The 25919-nt window shown below is 38.7% G+C and overlaps 1 protein-coding gene across 6 annotated transcripts in view; it reads right to left on the bottom strand.

The window, feature by feature from the left end:
• Positions 1 to 599: 599 nt before the first annotated feature.
• MLLT10 (MLLT10 histone lysine methyltransferase DOT1L cofactor) overlaps positions 600 to 25919 on the bottom strand; it is a 239406-nt gene continuing 214086 nt past the window's right edge. For all 6 annotated transcript variants that reach the window (XM_045005045.1, XM_045005043.1, XM_045005044.1 and 3 more), the window contains 9 exons: positions 23274 to 23391; positions 21884 to 21956; positions 13035 to 13189; positions 11021 to 11209; positions 10271 to 10359; positions 9787 to 10136; positions 4725 to 4827; positions 3896 to 4099; positions 600 to 2395 (listed from right to left, as the gene is read on the bottom strand). In XM_045005045.1, coding sequence (XP_044860980.1) covers positions 2351 to 2395; positions 3896 to 4099; positions 4725 to 4827; positions 9787 to 10136; positions 10271 to 10359; positions 11021 to 11209; positions 13035 to 13189; positions 21884 to 21956; positions 23274 to 23391 — 1326 coding nt within the window. In that variant the 3' untranslated portion in view covers positions 600 to 2350. The remainder of the gene's footprint in view (positions 2396 to 3895; positions 4100 to 4724; positions 4828 to 9786; positions 10137 to 10270; positions 10360 to 11020; positions 11210 to 13034; positions 13190 to 21883; positions 21957 to 23273; positions 23392 to 25919) is intronic.

The raw sequence follows: 25919 nt of genomic DNA, 5'->3' as shown, positions 1-25919 counted from the left end.
ATTGTGACATGGCCCAAAATTTGAGATAACTGAGGATAAATTAGGATGCAGCTCTTCTAAAAATGGGTTCATTTACAAATAGCTCCAGAAAAAGAAAACATCTGAATAGCCAATCTTAACAAATATAAAAATAAAGAAATTCCATGCAAAAGTCTAGCATCAAAGAAACTTTAAATAAGAAATTCACAAATGTAAAGTTGAAAGCTTGCCCTTTCTACTTATGCCTTAAAATATAAATTTAATAGTGACAAATATGAAATGCTTTTCTTGTAGCCTGACATATGATAAGCCTGGCACTGGTGAAGTCAATGGCAAAACAAAATGTCTCTGTACTTGATTTATTGTACAGATCTCACTAGGAGTTATGCTCAGGTGGAGTTCTTAACAGGAGTGTCTCTGCTGAGACCAATGCCTTTAAAATTTGACCATAGGTAATTTATACTGTGATTATGGCACAGACACCAGCCTGGTGACCTGCTACAGTGGATCACATAAGCAAAAATGCATTTCCTTTTTTACAGTAAAAAGATTGTATATTAGTGTCAAAGTGTATTTTGCAAGCAAAATTAAAGAGAGGAAAGGAAACATTAAGAAACTGGTTGTTGTAAATAATAACTTTAGTATAATTTGATATCTGATTATTACAGTAGCAACAAATACTAAAATCCAGCCAATCATGGAATATTAATAGAACTGGAAGGACAGAATATCCTCCAATTTCTATAAGAATCTCTCTCACACAGCTGTGAAGTGTACCACTATGAACATTATTAAAATTTATTAACAAAAGCTCTGTACATATCTTTTCATACTCTTGGAATTTTACATCTAAGCAAAATAACAGCCCATTTTAATTTTATCATTTGTACAAATTGTTACAGAATATTAACCAGTGGGTTAAATAAGTAAAATAAACCACACTGATTTACTTTTGTAAAGTATCCACAAAAGTGATTTGTGACAATTTTTTAAAATCCCCCTGAACATATAAAAATAAATTATTTGATTAAATCTACCAATTAGAAATATTACAAATCAAAATATCAATGTTTTCTTATGAATTCCTCACAATACAAAACAGATTCACAAAAACCTTATTTACAGAAATGAGGTAAGAACTGTGCAATGTTTAACCAAGAGACATATTGCAGAATTAACATGTTCTTCCAATTAAGTACACAGTGGAGGTCTAATTACAGCTGGGTCGTTTTTCACTAATAATTTACATTTCTAAATACAGATTAGTGGTCATTACCCCAATTTTTATCTACACGCTACCACACTGCCATGAAATCATCTATCCTAAGTGAAAATGTTCTAACAATAAGTTCACCCGTTTCAACCACTGGTATATTTCATTGGGAAATGTTTAAATATCTACTCACTTTTTTGGTAATTTATTAGTGAAAAAAGTGACCCAGGTAACAATTTGCCTGAGCTATCTACAGTGGCATTAACACTTCTAATAAAGGCAGAACAATGGGGAAGGCTGCTGGTGCAATGTTGAATATTTCTGCTGCTTACAAGGACTTGTCTAGTGCATGCTCAGCTGTCTGCAGCCATTTCAACACAATGGAGGTAGCAACAGGCACTTAGTTTAGGCCAAACACTACCAGTACTTTCCAAAATGGCCTTCTCATCTAGTTAAAAAAAAATCCATTTAAACTGATCTGGTTTGTCCAGCAACCTTAGAACTCCCAAAACCCAAAAGAACATTAATAACCTTTGGACTCTACCCTGAAAATCTTATTCTGGCAAAATTCACTCTAGAGTCAGTAGAAATTTGATGGCGTGACAAGTTCAGAATTGGATTCTTTATATCATGAGTCAGATCCCAAAATGTTTTAAAAAGCCACACACACCTAACAGGAAATCCACATTGCCAATTACAACCTGGGTCTGAAAGTATTTGCAATTGCAGCAGAGATAAGGTTGGTTTGTTTGCTAAGACTCCTGTTCTGAAATCAAGTAATGTGTGACTGGAATAAGTATTTTCAGTTTACTAGCCCTCCAGCTTTATAATAAGAACTACTACTTGAGCATCAAGTAGAATATTTTCCAGGGTTGAATGTGTAGTTGTACTTAGTATTGTCATACTGACAAAATAATTATGGTTTGCAGAATTTAATTTCTTGCAGTGTCTGTTAAATCTGAAAAAGTAGCTCCATTTCAGTGCAACAAGAAAATAGATCAAAGCCTTAGAAGAATGTCCTTATGAAGATTAATTCTTTGCTGTGCAGTTAGGTCCTTGTTGCATTTCTTCATATCTGCAGAAATGAAGATCCGCAGTTCACAGCTAGATGAAGTGCTATAACAGCAGGATATGCAGTTCTCAAATATTATTCAAATGTCAACTTTTTTCAGATGCAACTGATCCAGTTTTATCATTAAGCCTCTGTGGTTAAAAAAACAAAACAAAACACTTGTACAACAGGACAGTATTTTAGATTTGCTAAATTCTACAACTTCTAGATATAAATGAAAAGGCATGATGGCTGGAATACAGTCTGGACACAAAAGTAGATAAGATTAGATAATTATGCTAAAGAATCAAATGTAGAAATTTTGTCTCATGATTTTAGCAAAATGTTTGGATTTTAAATAAAAGTATTCATACGCCATGGAAACAAAACTTTGGAAAGAAGAAAGTAATTACAGCAAAGGTATTTTAGACCTCCAAAATTACCACCAGGAAACAGATCCAAACTACTGATCTCTCTTTGGGGCCATCTAACCCTGCTTTGTATTTCCTGCTGCTTTTGATCTGCCAGGCTTCATGGAGAGGGGGAAGGGGATTTTCACCATGTCAAAACAATTCCATCTAAGGACCCAAAAAACTCGCACCACGGAAATACGTGTTCCCAGTCACTGTTCCTGAAGCCACACAACATACACTTTCTACCCCCTGCCAACCCTTCCCTGGTGCCAGAAGTTCTCTAACATGCGCACACGCACTCTCTCTCTCTCTCTCTTTCTGCCCATTCTTTTCATGTCTTCTGTCCCCTCTTTCATAGTGACCATCAGGATTTATATTGTATCTGCAGGTACAGACAACTGCTATTATATATCTGGGAAAATCCCAGATTTTTGGATGTGTCGCATCCACACTGTATTTATTTGCGACTAGGACAAGTAAATTAATCTAAAAGGTAAGTAAGGCCTCACTTAAAACAATTTGTTAAAAGGCTATGGGGAAATGAATAGATCTTAAGTATATTAAAATAAATAAAATTATTTAATTTCCTAAATGAAAGAACCATAACAGCAAAAAAAAATCTATGAAATGGCAGCAGGTATACTTGTTCCACTCAGTGACTAGGAGCGCACCTGCATGGGAGCTCCCAGAGCAGCACACAAGGAGGCTCATATCATCATGCTAATGCAGGAAAAATAAGAAAGTGACAGTGGCTGGAGACAAAACTCTGGCAAGGCAAAATGTCAACTGACTTAAGTACCTACTTTTTACTCATTTAAGGCATTACCTGGAAAATACCAAGTGAAACACTTATAGCTGTGATTGGTGATTTGACTGCGTCGGTTTCATAATGAAAAAGTAAGACGATAAAGCTTTGAATGTGTCAATTAAACAAAGACAGATGAAAGAAGTTCACTAGAGAGTTCCTTGCATGTATCCCATAAGCATCTAGTACTGACCACTCTTAGAGAGAGGATACCGGGCTACATGGACCATTGGTCTTATCCAGTATAGCAATCACTATAGTAAGTGGCTTAGAGTCTAAGGAAGCCTAAATGCATGTAAGTCCTTGTATGGACAGAAGGTATAGGTTACACCAACTTAAATATCTGGTTTCCCTTAAGACTTGCCTCTGAATTTGGCACAATGTTCCTTTAATTATATATCTGAAAATGCCATTATAGGTGAAAATACACTTACTGTCACTTTCTGACTTGCATTATCCCCATGAATTGTAAGAAATGGGTTGGTAGTAGTTGTATGAAGGGGTGATGCTTGAGTGCACGAAAGCAGGTTATTTATGGGCATCTGTGCTGCTCCTGGGATCTGCAATTGCTGCACTTCAGGCTGGTGGTGATGGTGCTGTTGCTGCACTAGCTGATACAGAAGGGCCTGATGTTGCTCCTAGGTAATATAAGGAAAGAACATTCTAATCAACAATCATTCAACAAATGGTCACTCCTTTCTAGGTCCTTTCTTACCCTAGTGTTTTTTGCAATGTAACCACAATTTACCACACTCCAGTTAACGTGGGTTGCAATGATGAAGCTCCACAGGAACGTGGAGGATGGAAGAGAGCCTCTTAAAGCTTTCTTAATGTCAGCAGTTCAACAGACATCCAGCTGAGCCAGCTGGCTTGGGCAAGCCTCTATCACAGGCCCCTAGATTTGATATCCTTTTCTTACAAAAAAGGGTCTCAAATATGTTTGGCACAGTATTAAACTCATGCTGTTTCCAATACAAACTAAAATATTTCCAAGCAGCTGCCAAGTGGCATATATATCCTTCAGCGCAAACCATTATTTACAATGAACATATTCTCCATGCTATATAAAGGTGCAGACAATTGAACAATAAACTACCATATTTTTGAAAATTAAAATTTTTAAACAGACATGATCAAGTAGTTAATCTGCACAAGTCTAATATTTGTATTAACCTGAGGAGTTTGTCTATACTTCAGAAAGCAGTGGTCCTGGCTCAGGCTTACAGAGAACATAGCTAATTCTATTATAAATATAGGACATACTGATGTGAGTTGTTGAGTACTCAGTAACTGCTGAAATTGCTGGTGCTGTTGATGGAGCAGAAGTTGTCTCTGTTGGTCAGGAAGTAATCCTAGTCCCGAGGCACTGCAAAGCAATGACCAAACTCTTAGTTTCTGCAAGTAACACTGCAGCTTATTTGACTAATGGAGGTCTGATCATCATTTTTACTTCAGCCTTTTAGCAAAATTACAAACCCAAACCATGTACAGACTTTTTGATAAGTAACGCTCACTTGCTATATAGCATTTGATTAAATATTGCAAGATATCCCACTGAATACCAATAGCAAATAAGTAGTTATTTCTTGCACAAGTTGGACAGCAAAGTAAACAACATATACACACAGCTATAATATGCACACAGCTACCCACATTTTACTAACATATGCCTGAATACTCCAATCTCACCCACAAACACAAATTTAACTATCATCTTTATGTTAACTACTTACAGATCTGTCTGTCTACAGACCTGTCCAAACTGAAATCTCAGCCTGTCTTTCTAACATCTCCTTGTGGATGTCTAGCCATCAGCTCAAGCTCAACATGGCTAAAACAGAACTCTCAATCCTTCCCCCTTAACTTCCCCCAATACCTTCTCTCTCAAACATTATGGACGCCACCACCATCATACCTGTCACCAGGCCGATAACCTGGGTTTTATCTTTAGCTTGGACATCTCTCTAAACCCTCACACCCAGAGTATGTCTAAATATTACAGATTCTTTCTATATAATGTCTCTAAGACTTGGCCTTTCCTATCCATCCACACAGCTAAAACTCTTGTCCAGGCTCTCATGATCTCACATCTCAATTAGTACAACATATTTTTCTGTGGCTTTTACAAATGCAATTTTTGCAGCTTTGACAAATGCAATCTTGGCCACATATCCATTCAGAACTGTACTACAAACATTATTTTCTTAGCCTCTCATTTTGACCATGTTACCCCCTCTTTAAATCTGCCACTGGCTTCTCTTTCTCCATCACATCAAATGTAAGCTTCTAGTCTTCACTCTGAAGGCCTTTCACAGACCTATCCCCATGCTACATATCATCTTTCATTTGCTATTGACATGTTGACTCCTACCTCCGAATAGCCCATGATGTCAGCCTCCACTGCCCACTTGCTAAATTTTCAAACAAGAACCTCTGTGTTTTCTCCCATGCTGTCACTCATGAGGGAGCAGGCCCCATCAACATCTGCAACACTACCTCATTATCGTCCCTCAAATCCTTGCTTAAAATCTTGTTTGCTGTGGTGCCTACAAAAACTTCATGATGGCTAGGGTGCTGTGACCATTGCCTAAAAAGCTGACCAATGCTGTCTCATTGTGCTCTCCTATGAATCTGTCTATATCCATCAGATATCTCTTGTTTTACACTTAAGATTGTAAGCTCTTTGGGGCAGGGCCAGTCTTTTTGTTCTGTGTCTGTACAATGCCTAGTACAACAGGACACCATAACTAGGGCTCCTAGATGCTATGGAATACAAATAGACAATGATGAAATAGCAGGGCCTGAAAACTTTGCCTGACATCAACTAGCTTGGGTTGAAAAATACCTGTCCTCTCACCACTCCTCCCAAACCAACTCTCTTAGAATTTAAAGGAACAAAACTCTTTGTGTACTTTTTATTTTGTATTGTACTTCATGTTAATCAACTATTTAATAAATGATTTTAAATGTAACTTAACATATTTGTATCTAGCTTTTAGTATTCTTTCCCTGGTTTCACTCCACTTTTTACATATTTTCCTATAATTACAATGTATCCTTTTCTATATTGTTTTTATTGCCTGTTGCTCTTGTCATTCTTTCTCCATATATCATGTGCTCTACCTCTTCCCACATATTTAGGGTCTCACTTCTCCCTAAAAAAAAATTTCTGTCTCTTCATCCCCTTGTCCTACCTACCCCGCCCTGATCTAGTCACCTGCTGATACATAAGGGTTGAGAGAAAACAAGCAAATGCACCCCTCTCTCCCAATAGCTGGAGAATTAAATGTCCAGAGAAACACCCAAGTGAAGAAGATAAGCTTGCCTCCCAAAGCTGCCAGGAAAGGGAAGTTTCTTGGGATTCCTAACAGGGTGTGCTTTCCCTGGTTGGAATGGGGATTTACTTTTTTGTAGGCCTGACTAACATATCTGATTAGTTTGAAACTTCCCGTTGCACAATCTCCTTTGCCTGGAGAAAAAGTTGATTGTTCCTTTTCATTCCAACAATCATTTAACCCTCCCGCTTGTTGTATGGGTGGGGCTCCTTCTATTAATGTATTTCTTCCCCAGCCTCCGATTTTGAATGCTTTTCCCCCAGTGAAATACTTCAACATATACTTCTGCTGCAGCTCATAGCTTTCCCAAGCAGCACAGTAATGAGAAAAGTGTGTGGATTTGTGGAAGCAACATGCATGCAGAGGTCTTCAGTTATACTACCTATCTCCCACATGAAGTTGTCTTCTCAGATCCATGACGTTTGTAATTAACCAGCAGGAACAATTCACCCTAAATATCAGGAGATGCTCTCCGGTCGACTACCTTAATCTTTTCGGGAAACTGGAGTACTGGAGTCGACCGGAGAGTGCTCTGACATCGATTTAGCAGGGCTTCACTAGACTCACTAAATTGACACCGGTGCATTGATTGCAGCAGCGTCAATCTCCCCGGTAGTGAAGACAAACCCTAAATAAGCACTCCCACTGGGTCAGCTGTATAAGTGGTAGTACAAAAGCGAGAGACTTTTCCAAAGGTGCTTAGTACGGAAAAGATACAGGGTAATGAGTGTAGGTGTAGCTGAACCAGTGTTGAACATGGTTTAACTGCAAGAGTGGACAGGACAAAACAGTGCTCAGCATATTTTCAGAGACAGTAGTTCTGAAGGCTCAACCACCTGTAAAGTACTTTCATACATGTGAAATAATATATCTTTCTATCTACCTCCAAAGGTGTGTCAGAATCCTTTGAAAACACGAAGAGACAATACGATCCCTTACAAACTAAGCTAGGCAAGCAAACATGGGAGAAACAAGACAGCAGGAATAGGGTGGGAATACACCAGTGTCATTAATAAGATTATATGGTTCATCAGTGAGGATTGGTGCTTGCTCTAATGTAATAAGGAGGGTGAATTTGTTTTTTTGTAATGTGTGACTACATGGATGTCCTAGTTGGTTAGTTACATGGCAGAAGTGGGTCCTAAGGAGGAACTTGAAAGAGAAAGAGGGAACATTACAGATGAGCAACCAGTACGTGAAAGAAAAGAGAGATATATGTGGGAGAAGGGCATGAATGGGGCATTGCAGTTGGCTTTGCTGGGGGAGCAGAAGAGAAAAGGGTAATAAGAAAGGAATAAAGGTAAGGTAACTGGGGTTATAGACCACCTGGAAGGGGCAGACATGAAGTTGAAACTTAAAATAGTGGAGAAGGGAGACTCTTCCAAATGTTTCCAAGAGGGGAGGGTATGTAGTTATTGACAGGCAATAAATAGAATTTTGACAGCATCATTTGAATGGACTGAAGTGGGTGATGTGTGTATCAAAGAGGCTGTAGAGGAGCAGGCTACCATAATTAAAGTATGATATGAGGAAGGCATGCACAAGAGTTTTTGCAGGATCTGGACAGACACAATAAATGGTCAGATTTTGGCAATGGAGGAAAAGATGGCAGTATTTGGACCCCACTTTTATACATGGGAGAGGAAAATTATGGTATGGTAAAAAGCCCTAAATTTAGGTTGTTTAACACTTTCCATTATAAAGTGAGAGTTTTGATAGTCAACAGCAAGGAGGCATGGGAGATGGGGGAGAAAAAGAGATCTGGAATTGGTCTCCCCTCCCCCAGAAATGGCCCCAGTGGCCAATGCCCCCTTCTGGGACAACCACATGAAGCTGGGATGCTCCCCTACCCCTGGAAACAGCCCCAGTCAAGACCCTAAAGCTGGGATGCTCCCCTACCCCTGGAAACAGCCCCAGTCAAGACCCTAAAGCCCATTCCCTCTGTGCCCACTCTCTGGGGGAAGCCCACATGGGGATGGAGCTTTCCCAACTCCCAAGTGGGGTGGATGGCCAGGAAGAAAGAGAACAGGACCAGGCTGGCCTCTCCCCTCAACTACCTCCCAGTCTATCCTCCCTCTGGGATAACAGCCATCTCCTGTTGCCAACTAACATAGTTAGCTCCAGCGATAGCAGTCTGTGCTGCAATCCTGAAGGTTTAGGATTCAAAACCTGCTTATGATGCATTTTGATGGGAGAGAGGGGTTGTTAACAGATGCTCATAACTGAATCTTTTATCTTTTTTCTTTAAAAAAAAAACATAGGAAATTACATACAAAAAGACTGCATTAAAAGAACATTATTTAGGTTGCAAAATCAAACACTCAAAAGTTAGGAAATGCCAGATTTATGATTGCCTGTGTAACCATAATGCTGCCCAACTTGTGCAAGAGGGAAGAATTAAGGTAGGACCAGAACTTTTTAATCTACCATTTTCTAACTTTGGAGTGCTTGACTTTGCAACATAAGTGCTCTTTTTATGTAGTTTTTTGTATGTATATTAGCATATTAAATGTGGGATAAATGCAACACCATAACTTAACATCATTTTCAATGCTACTTCATTGCCACTGGAAAAACAGTTTACTCTAGCTAAGACTACTTTTCTTTTGAGTGAACCTATTTGGGCTCATTGTGACACATTAATAGGATCAACCAACACATATTTAGAAGCAAATGGAAAAGGCAGAAATAGATGAACCCTAACTAACATAGTCAGTGAAGCTCCAAAAATTGTATGGCAGGCATTGTTTCTTTTTAAACAGAATATTGCTGACTTTTAAACTTCATTATCCATAGTGCAATTAAATTCCTGTCCTCTTAACATTGGTCTTACTCAGAACACAAGAATCTAGTCAGGCATTCATAAGCTAGAAGAAATGCTAAATAAAATTAATTCTATGCTTAAAACTGTTTAACCAAATTAAGCTAGTATTGCACATAGTGTATGGCGGCAGTAAGAAAAAGCAAATACGTTTTGGTAAGATTCTTACCTATTATTTAGTGTTGTTGGCAGAGGATGTGTTACATTAGGTGGCACAGCCGCATGAGTGAGAGAAGGATTCTGGGATATTGTGGCAGGGGTCTGAATCACTCCATTTAAAGCCCCTACAATTCCATTGATTGCCAGCTGGTTACCTGGCAATGCTCCAATTATTCCACCCACACCAGGCACTGCAGGAATGGTGGATGTTACAGTCTGCATACCACTAGCTAGTGCCCCCACTGTCACACCATTGACCTGTTGAACTCCTGAGCCTGGCTGAGCGGGACTCTGCCCAGCAGGTGGTGGAGTGGAAAGAACTGATGAACTGCTGGTACTTTGTCCACTGGAGGTTATCTCCTAATGTAAAAAAAAAAAAACAACAAAAACCCTCAGCTGTATAGAATTTCAAACAGAACAGCACAAGGATTTTGAGATGAAGTTAATTTGTAACAAGGTTAGAAAAACAAAAATAAAAAACAAAACAAAATTACCTGGTTTAATACAGGGAGAGAATTGTCAGGTAAAAAACTGTTTCCCAGATGAGGGCTTTTACTGCTGTTCAAGGAATCAGTGCTATGTGCTAAAGTGATTAATTAAAAAATAAAGTGAAGTTTAATTTTTGCATTTAACATGTTTAAATATTAAAATATTCAGAATAATTTATTTCAGCAGAATGTTGATGTTAAACACAGAATACACAAAACTTGAACATAAATTTCATTTCTTATAATCACAACCCAAAGGTAAAATATTAGCTTAACTAACTAGTGAAAGGTGATGGATGGGCTCAAGACTGAATAGTAAAAAAGAAAATGCCTGGACATAAGCAACAATGATTTGTATAATTCTCATGCTTCTTTTAAAACATATTAAAACAAGGGGAAACTTTTCTCTTGTGAAAGCTTTTCAAATCTTTTACTTTTTTTTTTTTTTTTGTAAAAGACAAGTTTGCACAAAGTAGCTTATTCAGGGAAAGCTTATATCGAAAAAAATCCCCAAATCCAATATAAACTTGCCATTCTTTTCTCCAACAAAAATATTGTCAGTGATTAATTATACGCACCAGACAGATCATTTAAAAAAACAACAACACTAATTATACTGGATCTGTTCTCTTTGTACACACACATATCTCCCATTCATGCCAAATAGGTGTAAAATAGGCCTTTTACATAAAGAGTCTTCAGGTTACTTTGATAAGAGTACTATGCAAAATGTGGGAAACATTTTTCTCTACTTACCAGCCTGTGCTGGAAATGCATGTACTTGATGAGATGGGCTAGGGTTTGAAGTTATTGTTGGAAAGGGAACTGAAAGCTGTGCATTTAATAGCTGGAGGCGCTCCTTTTTAGCAGTCAAGTTCTTAATCTGTTCCTCTAACCGTCGATTTTCAACTTGAAGTTGGTGTAATGACTTCAGCATTCCCAGAACTGGAAAACAATTGACTAATAAATTTGATCTCTTTTAAAGTCACACTCAAAGTTTTTTCTTTATGAAAAATATCTCAGGATTGCACAATATGTCATGTGCTAGAATTTTAAATACTGTACAAATCCTTAGCATCCCTAGTTACATGCTGCAAATTAATATTGCCAATTAAGATAGCTCTTAAAGTGAAAATCCACCCCAAATAATAAATGAATAATGTATTAAAATAAAAAAAATGCTAAAATTTTTCCTTTGAAGTCAGATGTATGCAATTGTGGATCCACATGGATGGACCCTTACTTCCATGCAGAGACAGTTGCACCATCAGGGTCTATGTTGATTTTGAGCAAGTTTCAGTACAATGTGCTTTTTCTGTAAACATAGCCATAACAAAACAATAAAGAAATAAAAACAAGATTCATTTAATGACATGCAGGTAACAGAGCAGTTGTAGAATGCCTATTCTATTTGGCTTATGAAGTTTAAAATACAACTAAAAACTCTAAGAGCAGATCAAAGATCTGAAAAATATGCATTATTTTTATGTAGTCAACGATTATTGTTTTTAAAAAAAACAAAGGAAAAGTATGTGCAAAAGGAACTGTTGAATTCTTTGTCAAATAAATTGCAAATTTATGTAATCAATGAAAACCCTTTATTCGGGTTTATGGGTTTTTTTGGTTTTTGTTTTCATTATTCTTTTGAGTCACCACAAACCTTGCTGGATGCCAAATCTTCCAGCTGCTTTCAGTGTCGATCTATAGATCACCCAGCAGGGAGCACTACATGAGCATTGCAGTTACCACCCTTTCTTTGCAGATAAAGCGCATCATCATCTGAACAGGCACCGTTTCTACCATTTCCTCAAATTCTGATTTTGTTCCAGAACATGGATGACCCAACTAAGGCTACAGAGTAGCTGTCATGTCACAGGGATAGCCAGCCACTTTTTAAATACCAAATTGTATTTGTTTAACATGACCTCTGGGCCTACGACAGACACAAGTCTACTGGTATGGACACATCTGGTCATTTCCCAAGGATTTAGCTTTTTATCCCTCCTCTTCAAGAACATACAAAGGAACCCTCAGAGCGCCCAAATGAGATGCAATAAGACTTAGCTAAACCTGTCCTCCAGCTATCATGTTTAAAGGATTATCCCCGCATGAATTTCCTCACAATTAGCATTTTTGTCAGGGTACCATTCATAAAAGTACCAACTAGATGGCACTTTACTCACTACCAAGAACCAGAATAGCATGTTCAATAACATATACACACAAAAAGTGACAAAATAATGATTTTTATATCTTGTCTAAAACTATTCAATCAATTTTTATTCATATTGATTTCTCATTGATTATGAATAAATACAAAGCAGTGTTATTTCCTCAGTTAAGCTGTATCTGTATTCACTTTTCAGTTATTTCATTTTGGTAAACACAACTCTTGAAAAATAAATAACTCAGTACAAGAATGGCATGAAAAATGGAGACCATAAACAAAATACAAAAGCACTGTAGGACACCTGCATAACACTTGTGAAAAACAATGGAGTTTCTCACAACTGAAACCGGTAGTTTATACTAAAAATACCAGAAACAAAGCTCTAAAGAAACATTTCAGAATATCAGCATCACATAAAATAAAGCACAATTGAGGAACCAAGCCTTAATAATAATCAGTATAAAACAGAAGTTACAAACTATGCAGCATAAAATGGTGAAGTTGTTTAAAAAGACTTAGGCATTCACTGGGTGATAATTATTTATAACACTGCCCAACAAACAAAAAAGCCCAGTAATAACAGAAAACATGAATACTTACTGTCACTAGGGGTGCCCTGTTCTAGCAAAAATTGCTGTCCTTCACTCCACTGCCTCTCCAAAAGCTGTTCAATGCTGGCAGCTACTGGGGGCAAATTTTCCACACTGCTGTTCACTGACTGATCATAGCGAATCTGTAAGCTGCTTACAGGAGATCTGTTGAAAACATTGTAATTTACACATTTAAAGGAAGGAGGAAAATGTATTTAGCAAAGGGCCCATAAAGTTTCGTACCTTGCGCTAGCCCCTAGCACCTACATAATCCAGAGCTTCCAACATTAAGCTTCTCAAAGCCACTAGGAACTCTGAGCTCTCATCACCAAGGTTTTAACAGAAAACAGCAGTTTGGGAATTTGTGTACAGAAAACAGATGCACAGTTTAGCTGCACTAGAAGTTTATGTCTAACAGACAGATCTTATTTAACTCAAAAAGAGCACATATTGCTAGAACAGGAAATAGGTGCTCAGTATAGTAATAAATTATATATAAATCAAATATCTAAAAACATCTAAACAATGGTGAAATACAAAATATGAAGCCTGATTAAAATCATTACAATTATGACATTCTCCCATAGTACATAGGTCACATGTAATTTTGATATGTGACTTGTACCAAAAACCCATTTAAAGAGAAATTTTTGAATAGCGAGTGATTGAGTAGAAAAAACGGTTACTAATATTTCCATAATTGTTCTTCTTCAAGAAATGTTGCACATGTCCATTCCAATGTAGGTGTGTGAGTGCCCTGAGCACAGATGCCAGAATTTTTTCTCCCTAGTGGTATCCGTCAGGTCAGTTCCAGAGTCCCCTGGTACCACATGCTCATAGTGCCAGTATAAATGGCCCCGTCAGCCACGCTCCCCCTTCAGTTTCTTCTTACCAACTGCCTCTGATAAGTGGGGACAGAGCATGGGTTTTGCAATGTACATGTGCAATACATCTCAAAGTACAACAATTACAGAAAAATTAGTAACCATTTTTTCTTCTTCGGGTGCTTGCACATATCCATTCCAAGGTAGGTGACTCACAAGCAGTTGTACAGGAGATGGGTTCAGAAGGGCAGGCTGACTGCAAGACAGCTCAGCCAAAGCTGGCATGGTCTTTAACCTGCTGGGTAATGACATAGTGCATTGCAAATGGTGGACTGATGACCAGGTTGCTGCCTTGCAGATGTCCTCAATCAGGACTTATGCTAGGAAAGCAGCAGAGGAACCTTGAGACCTTGTGGAGTGAGCCATCAGATTAGCTGGGGGCAGGATGCCCATAAGATTCTCTGTGTAGACATGGGGAGACTCTTCATTCTTTCTGCTATCACTATGAACAGTTGAGCAGATCTGTGGATGGTCTGATCGTTTGTATGTAGAAAGCCAGAGCCGGCCTAACTTCCAAAGAGCGAAGGCGCTGTTCCTCTCTATTCACATGCACTTTAGGGTAGAACAACGGCAGGAAGATTGCTTGACTGCTTAGGAACTGTGAGGCTACCTTTGAGAGGAATGATTGTTGCGGTTGTAACTGGACTTTGTCCTTGAAGAAGACCATATACGGGGGCTCTGATGTGAGGGCCCAGATCTCTGAGAATCTTCTGGCTGAAGTGATGGCCACTAGGAAGGCTACTTTACAGGAAAGGTGTAACATCGAGCACCTTTGTAACCTTTGATGGGAGAAGGCTCAGGTCCCAGGGAGGGATAGGAGCTCTAACCTGTTAGGTGAAACAGAACCTCTTCCATGGCTCCCATCCGAAGGATGGATTGAACTTCTTGTTCCAACATTCGCTTGTGAGAAGGGTCCCTGAAGAGGGATGGGGAGGGTGGGATGGGAAGGTGGGGTAGACAGCAATTGGATGGTGCAATCCAGTTCTATTGTGCTGAGAACGTAGCGATCTGAAGTAATATGAGTTCAGGCAACCAGAAAGTGGAAGAGGCAGTTGGAGAACAAGGGGGTAACTGGATCCGATGTAGAGGGATGGCAATGCCAACCTTGGGTGTCTCGTCAAAACGATTGCTTCAAAGACTCTGAGTGTCTGAGGCCAGGCTGCACAGGACCAGTCAAGGAAGATGGGAGAGAGGGTCCGTGCCTGAATCCTCTGCTGATCTTGTCTGGGTGGCTGTGTAAAGTAACAGCCAGTCTTCTGGGGCCTGTAGTACTTCCTCGACCCTGCTGGTATGCACCGGGGACTGGCTCTTCTCTTGATGCTTAATGATGCTTCTTCTTAGGCACTGAGGAAGACCATCAGTGCCACAAATCCTGAGCTGTGGGAGGAGTGCTCCGCACGGAGGCTGAGGTGCTCGGTGCCGAGTCCAAGTGCAGCTCCAAGGCAGGTCTTAAGGTTGCCTCCATGAGGAGGACCTTTAGTCTCGCCACTCAGTCCTTTTTGTTTCAGGATCTGAGGTCCCTGCAAATTTGGAAGCAGTATTCCTTACGAGATTCCCCACGGCACTTAAGACAGCTTGAGTGCAGGTCACTCAAAGGCACAGACTTACCCACACACTGAGGCATGCCCTGGCACCAGGGAAGCAGATGACCCCACTAGCTAAGCATGGAGGCATCCGGAACTAAATACTAAAAACTACTAAAATTACTAAACTAATTCCTATCAAGCTGTAACAACTATTTACAATAACAACTGCAGAAAAATCACTAGGAGAAGGATTGCCTGAGCAAAGTGGTCCCAACGGATACCACTGATGGGAAAAAATTCTGGCAACTGCTCAGGGTGTGCACACCCTACACTGGAATGGAAATGTGCAAGCACTTGAAGTAGTTAGTAATATTATTTCATAAAAAAACCTTAAAAACATGAGATTTGCATTCAAAAGTCAAAAAATTTCAGAGAGGTAGCCGTGTTAGTCTGTATCCACAAAAAGGTACCACTGGATTCCTCGGAGTCTTTAAGGTGCCAAGTTAAAGTTGCCTATACAACCATAACTCTGCCACCTTTGTGCATATGCATTCATATACTATCTTAATGCATAATCATACCCTAGTCTTCCCACTGGACCCATCTCATTCAGAATGAATTACACCGCTCTGAAGAAAGCCAGTACAAGGTCTATGTACCCCTTAATCCAGGGGTCCCCAACACAGTGCCAGTGGGCGCCATGGCACCCAACGGGGCATCTAAGTGCACCCGCGTACTGGCCGGCGGACAAGCATCCGCCGAAATGCCGCCGACAAACTGCGTCATCTAGAGGTGTTGCTACCGAAATGCCACCGATTTTCGGCGGTATTTTGGCGGCAACGCCTCTGGATGCTGCTGCTTGTCGGCGGCAACACCTATTGACATTGCCGCTTGTCGGCGGAATTTCGGCGGATGCTCGTCTGCCGCCACGATCCTCCATGGTTCATTGCCTTGTGCCTGCCAGACGAAAAAGGTTGGGGACCACTGCCTTAATCCCTTTTTGAGGCTTCACCTGCAGTCTACAAGGTGAACCATACTCAGTGAACAGAACAGCTGCTCAATATTTCTTCTTATCCTCATTTTTCCCTATCTGGCCCTGTGCCTCATTCAGAGCCAGATTCAAAGCCAACTGAAGTTAACAGGCATCTTTCCACTGCCTCCAATGGGCTCTGGATCAGGCACTCAGGTACTACTTATTTGTGGTGTGACAGCAACTCGTAATCAAGGATCACAGTCCCATTATAGACCCTGTACAAATATATAACAACAAATTTGTCACTGAAAAAGAATGCAGACCAAAAGACAACAGGTAGATATAGACAGACGGGGAGAGAACAAGGAAACAATGAGTCAATTATGATTATGTCTGTCATGGAGGTCGGGGAAGTCACAGATTCCGTGACTTTCTGCAACCTCCATGATTTCTGCAGCGGCTCCATAGCCTGCTTGACTGGCCGCTGCTGGAGCAGCCCTGGGGCCAGCCACACTGGCCGCTGCTCAGGCAGCTGATCCCAGGTACCACCTGAGCAGCGACCAGTGTGGCTGGTCCTGGGGACCATCTGAGCAGCGGTTGCGGGGGCAGCCTTAGCAGCAGCAGGTGGGTGGCCTCTGGCAGTGATCCGGGGCCGGTCGGAGCAGCCACTGCTTGGCAGCCCCTGGCAAGTTGTGCCGCTGGCTCTGCCCTTCCCCCCCCTCCACCAGAGGCCCCCCAGCAAAGATTTAGTCAGGGGTATTTATTGTACAAGTCATGGACAGGTCAAGAGCCGTGAATTTTTGTTTTTGCCCATGACCTGTCCATGACTTTTACTACAAATAGCCATGACTAAATCGTAGCCTTAACTATAATTAATGTAATAAGCAGTGATCACAGCACAGTAGATGCCTAACAACTATCAAGTGCTGTAGTAGGCATTACAGCATAGGTGATTTTGACGTAGAGAGAGAAAATACAGTAACTTTGCAGACTTTTACATGTTATTCCTCCTACACATAAAAGATGTGAGAGAAAGTGCACAGAAGCTTACTGAAAAATTTGACAAATGGATAAAGATTGGCATCACTAGCAAAGCAGAGGCAGAGGTTGATGGTTCAACAACATATAAGTGATATGCAGGGCAAAGATAGACCAAGAATGGACTTAAATGTCACCACAAACTACTTGTCTTCATGTGGTTGAAGTGATGAATGAGGAAGAAGACTCTTGCAGAATCATTTTGAACTGATTTACTACTTCATTCAAATCTGCACTATAATTTTGAAACTTCTATTCTTTCTGTATAGGCTTTTCTAAGGCATTGAACATAACAACAGATTGTCTTATGAGGATTAATTAATCCTCACAACACCCCTGCGAGGTCAGGAAGTATATTCTCTGTATTTTACAGCTGTAGAACTAAAGCAACGAGATTAAACAACTTGCCCAAGGTCACACAGGAAGTCTGTAGCAAAGTCAAGAGCAGAATCTAACTAGTTTGTACTCCAGTCCACTGCCTTAGGTATGAAGTGATCTCTTCCAGTGCCCCCTTGTTTTATTCACTACAAGGGAACAAATCACGGGTCCCGATTAAAAAATAGTATTTGATGCTATAATAAAGGATTATGTTGTAATGCATATGTACAAGAGGGGAGAGTTACAGTTGGGCAGACAAGTCATTCTCATTTCCTGATATCTGAGTGCTTCACTTTCAACCTTAACATTCTTGTGAAGTGACTTTTTGTATAGAATTTCCTAATTAAAATTAAAAAAAAAAACCCACCATGTTCACCTATTTGCTAGACAGAATTAGAATGCTCTGTATAGTGTGTTATATATGCAATGAAACAGAAGCCCTTGCCTCATTTCAGGAATACGTTTTTGTACCATGTCTCCTTCAATATTTACTTCCTACTTATTGCAGAGTCAACATGTAACTGTGTAAATTCTCAGCCGTACTATTATATTAACATATTGATTTGCATTTATATAGGGATGTACATATATATTTAAAAACAGGTATTATACACTGTATGTTATTTTGAATGTTTGTTGGTATATTAGTTAAACAACATTTGAGGCGCTTCCCATTTGAAACTGAAATCATTTATATGCACACTATACACACCAACATTTATATTATACACTAAGTATGGGTGTATATGTGTGTGTGAGATTAGATATCTAATACAATTGTTGTAGAGTGATATAAAAGTATTATTAGCATGAGCTGGAATGGCTGCACAATTCACAAGTGAGTTCTGTACGTCATACCAAATGATTGCCAATAAGGTCTTCAAACCACTTCACTTTAGTATACTAAATATTAAATAAAGAATATTTTTGAGTGTTAGGTCTATTTTTTGTACCCTACTACCTGTAAGTAGGTGGTCTAGTTACAATAAGCCCAACTGTACAGGATTCAGAAAGAAAAAAATAAAACTAATAAACGTAAAAAAAAAAAAAAACCACCCCAAAACCCTGTAAATGTGTCTTAAAATAGCTTGTCTAATACATAAAAGTCCCACAACTTTAAATTCTGATGTTCCAAAACTTTCAGGCCTAACTATTGTCTGTCCTACATATGAGACTGGTGTAATGGGGGGGGGGGATGTCCATATTTCAAAGAATGAAGTAAACATTTCTGTCTCTTTTATTTTTTTAATGGCAAATGTATGAAGTTACTCAGATTTGAACATTACAAGAGAGATAGAGATGGATTAGTGGGCAGAGGTTATATTAGGCAGTCAAAGGTGCAAGGTACGTGTGACACTGTCTGGAATATGGGTGACCATTTATAGTATTATTGATACCAGTATTACAAAGAATCTTACAAGATATGCCATGTAAGATATCAGTGGAAAAATATGATTGGCTAAATATGATAATCATGTTTATATGTATGTATCATCTTTGTACGGAGAGTTATAAATGTGTGTGGTATGTTTGTATTTCAAACTTGTGCTGTGTGTCTGGGTAATACCTCCAGACAGATTGGCATCAGCACTATCCAGCGCGCTTGATGGCTTATGAAACCCACTGAGAGAAGCCTACAATGAAACCACTGAGAGAAGCCAGGGATTTCACCAATGAGTCAGCAGGACATGTAGGGACATGCTGGTGGACAAGGGACTCCCATGTGCTGTAAGTTTGTGTTTGGTACAAAGGAAGTACAAGTCACATGGCAATGGATATAAAAAGCCAGCTGCATTTTGTCTTCAATCCTGCTTCTTACCTCTGGAGCAACTTCTCTACAAACTGAAGCATTGAACAAAGGACTGACAGACCCATACAAGCTTTGGGCGTGTTCCAGAGGGACTCTACAAGCCAGCACACTCACCAATGCTGCTAAGAACCTGATGTGTGGACTCTGAAGTCTTATATAGTAACTCATTGCTCTGACCACTTAACAACTCACTTCTTGTTCTGTGGCTGGCCCTTCTGGGATCAGAAGAACACTTTGTATAGTGAGCAGAGTTTTTAAATAACTTCTCATTTTACTGGACCTATGTGCTAATTGGGAGCCAGAGAACTGGAATGAAATAGAGGGGGCTGGGAGATTTCTTTTTTCAGCTTCTTGATAACACCAGTGTGGGGGATCAGGAGCACAGTTTGTGACTGGTTGGTGAATCTAACTTCAGCGTTAACCTCCAGTTTTGGGAGAATATGCTCTCCTTTTTGCAGCCTGCCCTGACCTTGGCATTTTCAGTCTGGGCTACCCTAGGCACCACAGGTCACAGTATGGTCTTTTTTTATATTGTAGATAGGGCCGGTGGCACTGCCTATCATTAATGCTGCCTGACACTTCCTTTTATAAGACCCAGTTTTCAAGTGCTTATAACTTTGCCAAACTTTGATTTCAGGGTGTCTGCCTCAGGCTGATTTTTTTTTTTTAAAATAAAATTTCAGTCAAAATGATTCAGCCATTTACAAGAATGAGGCTAGAGAAAAATACATTATTTTGCCCATATTAAAAAATTCTAGCGACCTATTCCTTGAACAGCTCTAGTGTCCCCATAGTTTGGATCCACCAATATATAACATATACATTAAATTATAACCTAATATAGCTTTGTTAATTACAGACTTCTACAACTATCTCGGACTGTAATAATAAAATACAGTGTTACAATACTATAATATAGTAACTGAAATTCTTTGGAGGCCTATTGTCAGAGTTACCAGATGGCCAGCTGAGGCAGGAGAAGAAGCAGGCTGGAGAAAAGGCAGGCTAGCATGAAAACAGGAAAGGCTAAGCAGGACCAAGAGCAAAGGCAGTCTGTTGAAATTACTGGCAATTGGAGTGTTCCTGGCCAGAGTAGTGTTGTTGAGCAGACTGGAAAGATTGCTTTCCTTAGGAGCTTATGTATGTGCCTAGGGATCACCTCTTGGGTCCTTGCCTGTGGATAGGCTGAACCCGCTTGAGTGGTATGACGACTACCACAAGACCTGCAGTTGATTACCCTGATGACTTATCTCACACACTGGACTCAGGCTTAAGCAGACTTGGGCTCAGAGGTACCGGAGGCTCAGACATGCCCAGAGCTATCACACCTATTGAGCAATCCTGATGTGAATGCCCAAGCAAGGCATACAACAGCATCCTTTAAATACCCTACTTCAAATAGGCCACATATGCAAAGTAATCACTCTTAAAAAATAACCATCACCACCAAACAGCACTCTTATTTCACTTAAAACACTTAACCTCCCCCCCCAGACGGTTTGAATGTTTTTCCTAAAATTATACACCTCTACCTCAATATAACGCTGTCCTTGGGAGCCAAAAAATCTTACCGCGTTATAGGTGAAACCATGTTATGTTGAACTTGCTTTGATCCACTGGAGTGCAGAGCCCTGCCCTGCTCCCCCGGAGCACTGCTTTACTGTGTTATATCCAAATTTGTGTTATATCGGGTGGCATTATATTGAGGTAGCGGTGTAATTTAAAAATCAATGGCAACAATTATAAGTATGTTAGAGTGAAAGAATTCTGTAAAGAAGATTCTATTGTCAAATTTCCATAGTGGAGATCAAGTGCACTGTCTCTAGAGCAAGAACACACAATATTTGGATATAGTAATGTTATCTATGTTTTACCTCCAGTATTGTAATCTGATGATATATGGGAATTTTTGGACATTTAAAAAAAAGAATTATAGTAACAAAAATAGGTATAGAATGGAGCCAATAATACATGTGGATAGAAAATTATAAGCAGGTCCCTTTAAGGAGATCTCCATTATCTCAGTAACCCTAGGTAAAGAGATCATTTATCTTGCAAATCTAATCATGTGAGTTTTAGTTAATATCAGAGTAAATTTGGCACCATTTTGCTAACTTCCTGGACATGTACATTGTCTGCATAATTCTTTAGAATCTTAACAAATATATGTACTATCGATAAAAGATAAATAAGTTTCCAAATCTTAAAATGTTTCCTTTGCCTGTACTCTCCAATGTAAATAATGCTTACCGTGGTGAAAGACTTCCTCTGGGTGAACCTCCCCTGCCAACAAGGCTGCGAGTATTATCTCCAAGATCTTGATCTATAATGTAAATATTTCACAGCTGATAAAGTTACTCTTATTAGATAAGAGTTTTAAAGCTGCTGTATTTTTAAAATATATTAAACCTTAACCACTACCTGCAGTTACTACTAATGTGTAGATAGTTGAAGATTGCTGAACTGTAGCATGTAAGGCGTTGTCCTTACACATTTCTGTGGGTGTACCAGGCCATGGATTATGTTCAGTTCTTTCATTCCTTTCTGTTTTACAGCACAGAAGCGTGGTTTGCATTTGCAGTACCCTCCCCTCAGCCACTTTTAATTTCTACGGTGAAAGTAATGAATCACAGCTGTGGACAGCTAATCTGTATGCTTATCACAGCAAATCCTGATGCTTTCTTTCTTTTTTTTTTTTTTTAAACACTTTTCATCCCAAGACAACTCAAAATATAAAATGCATAAAACCTACCACCGTCTAACAATTATATATTGGTTTAAAGATTTACTGAACATTTTATTGAAGTGCTTACTTTATAAAATTGCTACTGTTTATAAGCAAGAGCATAGGAAAGACTTTTGCTTCAATGTATTAAAACAAACAAAAACTCTCATTAAATAAATATAAAGAAATGTTTTGCTTGGAAGGACTCAAAAAGGTTATTTTCCCTATGGCCTCTCAGTAAAATAACCCTATCTGCCCCCTTCAAGGCTTCCCTCCCCCTTTTCTGAGTCAAATGACCTCTGACCTCTTAGAGGGCAAAGACATGACTGATCCATTCTTGGTAAACTGCTAAACTCATTCCCTTCCCCCAAACAGGCATGACTACTATGACATGTCAACAAATCCTTAAGGATGGAATGAAACAAAGCAAATCCAGTAGCTCATTAAAACTGGTCTCTTCTGCGATGTTACAAAATGTCAATTGGTAAATATTCACAGGATTATTAAACAGCGTAGAAGTTCTCTAACAGGATCTTTCTGCCACACAAAGTTGTGTGCAATGCAATTTCATGAATTATGCAAATAAAGGTTTAAACTATTCAAGACAAAACCCAGTGCTGTTACTTTCTTTGCAAAGAACTAAGAGAACTGAACACATCAATCACAAAAGTCACAGGAGACATTGTTGCATTCCTGCCTGCTGATGGCTCTGCTTAAACATTTACATTTCAGACAGTAAAAAATGCATAGCTATTTTGCAGTACAACAAAGAATTTACTTCCAATATGAAAGAACCATATACAGTCATTTAGGAACCAAATCCCCAACCAAGAGTTCACAAATAAAATTAGCAGTCATATTTTAAATAGTTAATATCAGGAAAGCAGATGCTTTGAACAGTTCTAGCAAGCTTACCTGCTTGACTGTTTTCAGACTGAGCTATAAGTGCTGCCATTGCTGAATTAGGATTCAGCCTATTGCCATACATGTGGGATGGAGGCAAACTGAGGGAAGATCCAGGTAGGGTGTTTGCCTGTAAGACAACAATTAAAACTACAATCTTTAAAAAGTCTGGGAGAAAAATTCTTAATTTATTTGAGGGACACTCCCTCATGAATTAAAATTAATTACTAGTATGTAAAATACTTAAAAGTTAATATTTAAAAAGTAATTAATGATTTTTAATCAAGATTTGAGAATAAGGAAATATAATTGCAATACTTTCTGAATGTATTAAAGTGTAAATTGCTATTTTCTCTGGTACATACATTAAACAAAAAGCTTCTATAAAAATTTTAAAATGTTAGTGTATGAATTGTTAGAAATTTTTGAATTGTAACTTTTAAATGATTGGCATACAACAAGTAGGATGTGTAGACTTGCTTACAATTATGTAACTAATACTAACTGCATACTAACTAAGTATGCAGCCAATGCCAGGACTTAGTGGCATGGTGACCATGCGGTTATCCTACTAATTATTTAATCTTATTAAACCATTTACAAAATAAGGGCAGGTAGACAACAGATGTCTCACAAATGCTTGGGTTCCTTACATCACAAGACGGCTGTGGAGGTCAAAAGGTCCACCTTCCAGCTCTATAGTTTAACTACACAGAGCCATATTTCCTTTGCTCTACTCTGTCATTAGTAAAACCTGCACACTATTTTGTTACTTCCTATTTTGATAGGCTTGGAAGCCTGGTGTTTTTTTGTTTTGTTTTGTTTTTATTTTAAAGAAAGCAAACAGCCATTACAAGTATGTTGTCTATACAATACGGGGCTCAACGAATCACAGTTTTGCCCTGACCCCATATAAGGAATTGTATTTTTGGCAGCTGGCCAGCTCTACTTACTGAAGAGCTCGTCAAAAGTTTGTATTCATTCATGTTGCTAACCACAATTCTGAAGGTCTTTCCTGGGACTTGTGCCAAACAAGCGAAAATGAACCCTTAAACAGATGAAGCTAAGGAGGCTGGCCAAAAACTTGCATAATCCAATGCAATAAAAATACCTTCCTCCCTTGGCTGTTTATACTTTCTCCCTTTCGAAGAACAGATCTGCCTTAATACTGAATTTTGGAAGCATACGATCACAAACAAAAACAATACTGCCGGTGCTAAGAGAAGATATTTACATTAGCCTGAAAGAACACACTTTTTTCAGAATAAAAAATATATTTTAGGTCTATGCTCTTGTGTTTACAGAAAAACAGATGCACAACCTGTGAGATTACATTAACAATAATCTTAGCATGAACCTGAATAAGAACATGCAAATAAGCTTTTCAGAAGAAATGAAATGCTTATTTTTTTGTGATGTAAAAAAGAAGGTGAACAGCAGGGAAGTCAAGTTGCAGGACATTTTGACATATATAACTGCACACAAGAGACAAGAGACACATACTGGTTATTACAAGAAAAATATTACACAGTGTAAACTATGTCTCTGGAAAGAATCATACACTGCCATTAAGGTTTGGCTTTTAGCCAACGTATTAAACTTGATGAATGGACTTTTACAAATTCACACAACTGTTTCCAGTGATGCTGTATTTACTATATACTGGTGAGAAATCATGGCCAGTACTTGTATTCAAGTTTTTCTATTGTTGAGTATACTGTTAGAATAAACAAACATAAAATGTAGGAACAAGAAATTCTGTAAGACAATTGTCATTTTAATAGATTTTTTTTTATAAGAACATAAATGCTCACAGGTTCACCAAGTATGGAGAATCTGGCCCTTATTTAAAGGTTTGTAGAATATTTCCATTAGAATAAATCTGAAAAAGTTATAAGCAGTTTAAAATACCGAGAGTTTTTTCACTTACCTGTTTATGTGAATATGCCCCTGAAATGTAGTACATTAATTTCCACTAAGTTCAGTGACACTTATTGGTGGAGGCAGGCAGCACTGAACCATTCCAGCTGTTTTCCTCAATAAACACCTATAGCATGACTCCAAATCGACTAGCATTATTTGTTAGTAACCTTTCATTTTTCCTCTCATGCAAATAATAGGAATTACAAATTTCTGATAAACACTTTCTCTGAAGAAAACGTTAATAAACAGAAAATTAACCAAAGGAATTATCTGCGCCTATACTTAAAAAAGACAAGACCAACCAGGTAATTCCAAATTTAAGTTTAATTGAGGCAGTTATAAATTATATTAGTGTATTTCTACCCTTTAATCGATGTGAATTATGTTTTATTAGTTTTTAATTTTTGAAAGTTCAAAGTGCTGGCATTTCAGGAGAGTGAGATTTTTTAAAAAAATCAAGTAAAAAAGGTACACTACTCACTTCTGCTGCAGAGATTGGATTTCCGCCCCCATTATTCTCATTCTATTTAATTCACAGCAAGGTTAATAAAACTAAAGTAAAGCAGCATGTATATGATTACAAATAAATGTAGAATAGTGGCAGAATTGCCATAATCGGCAAAAACAGAACATGTTTAGTAGACTGAAATTAACAAAAAAAATCATAAGCAGAGCTAGATGAAATTAGTTAGAATGATCTACATATCTTGAAAGGAACAGCAAGTCTCTGCTGAG

The sequence above is a fragment of the Mauremys mutica genome, chromosome 2, assembly GCF_020497125.1.
Source record: "Mauremys mutica isolate MM-2020 ecotype Southern chromosome 2, ASM2049712v1, whole genome shotgun sequence".
In the NCBI taxonomy this organism is placed as follows: Eukaryota; Metazoa; Chordata; order Testudines; family Geoemydidae; genus Mauremys; species Mauremys mutica.
The sequence above is the reverse complement of the archived record's forward strand: the minus strand, read 5'-3'. Positions and strand labels throughout refer to the sequence as shown.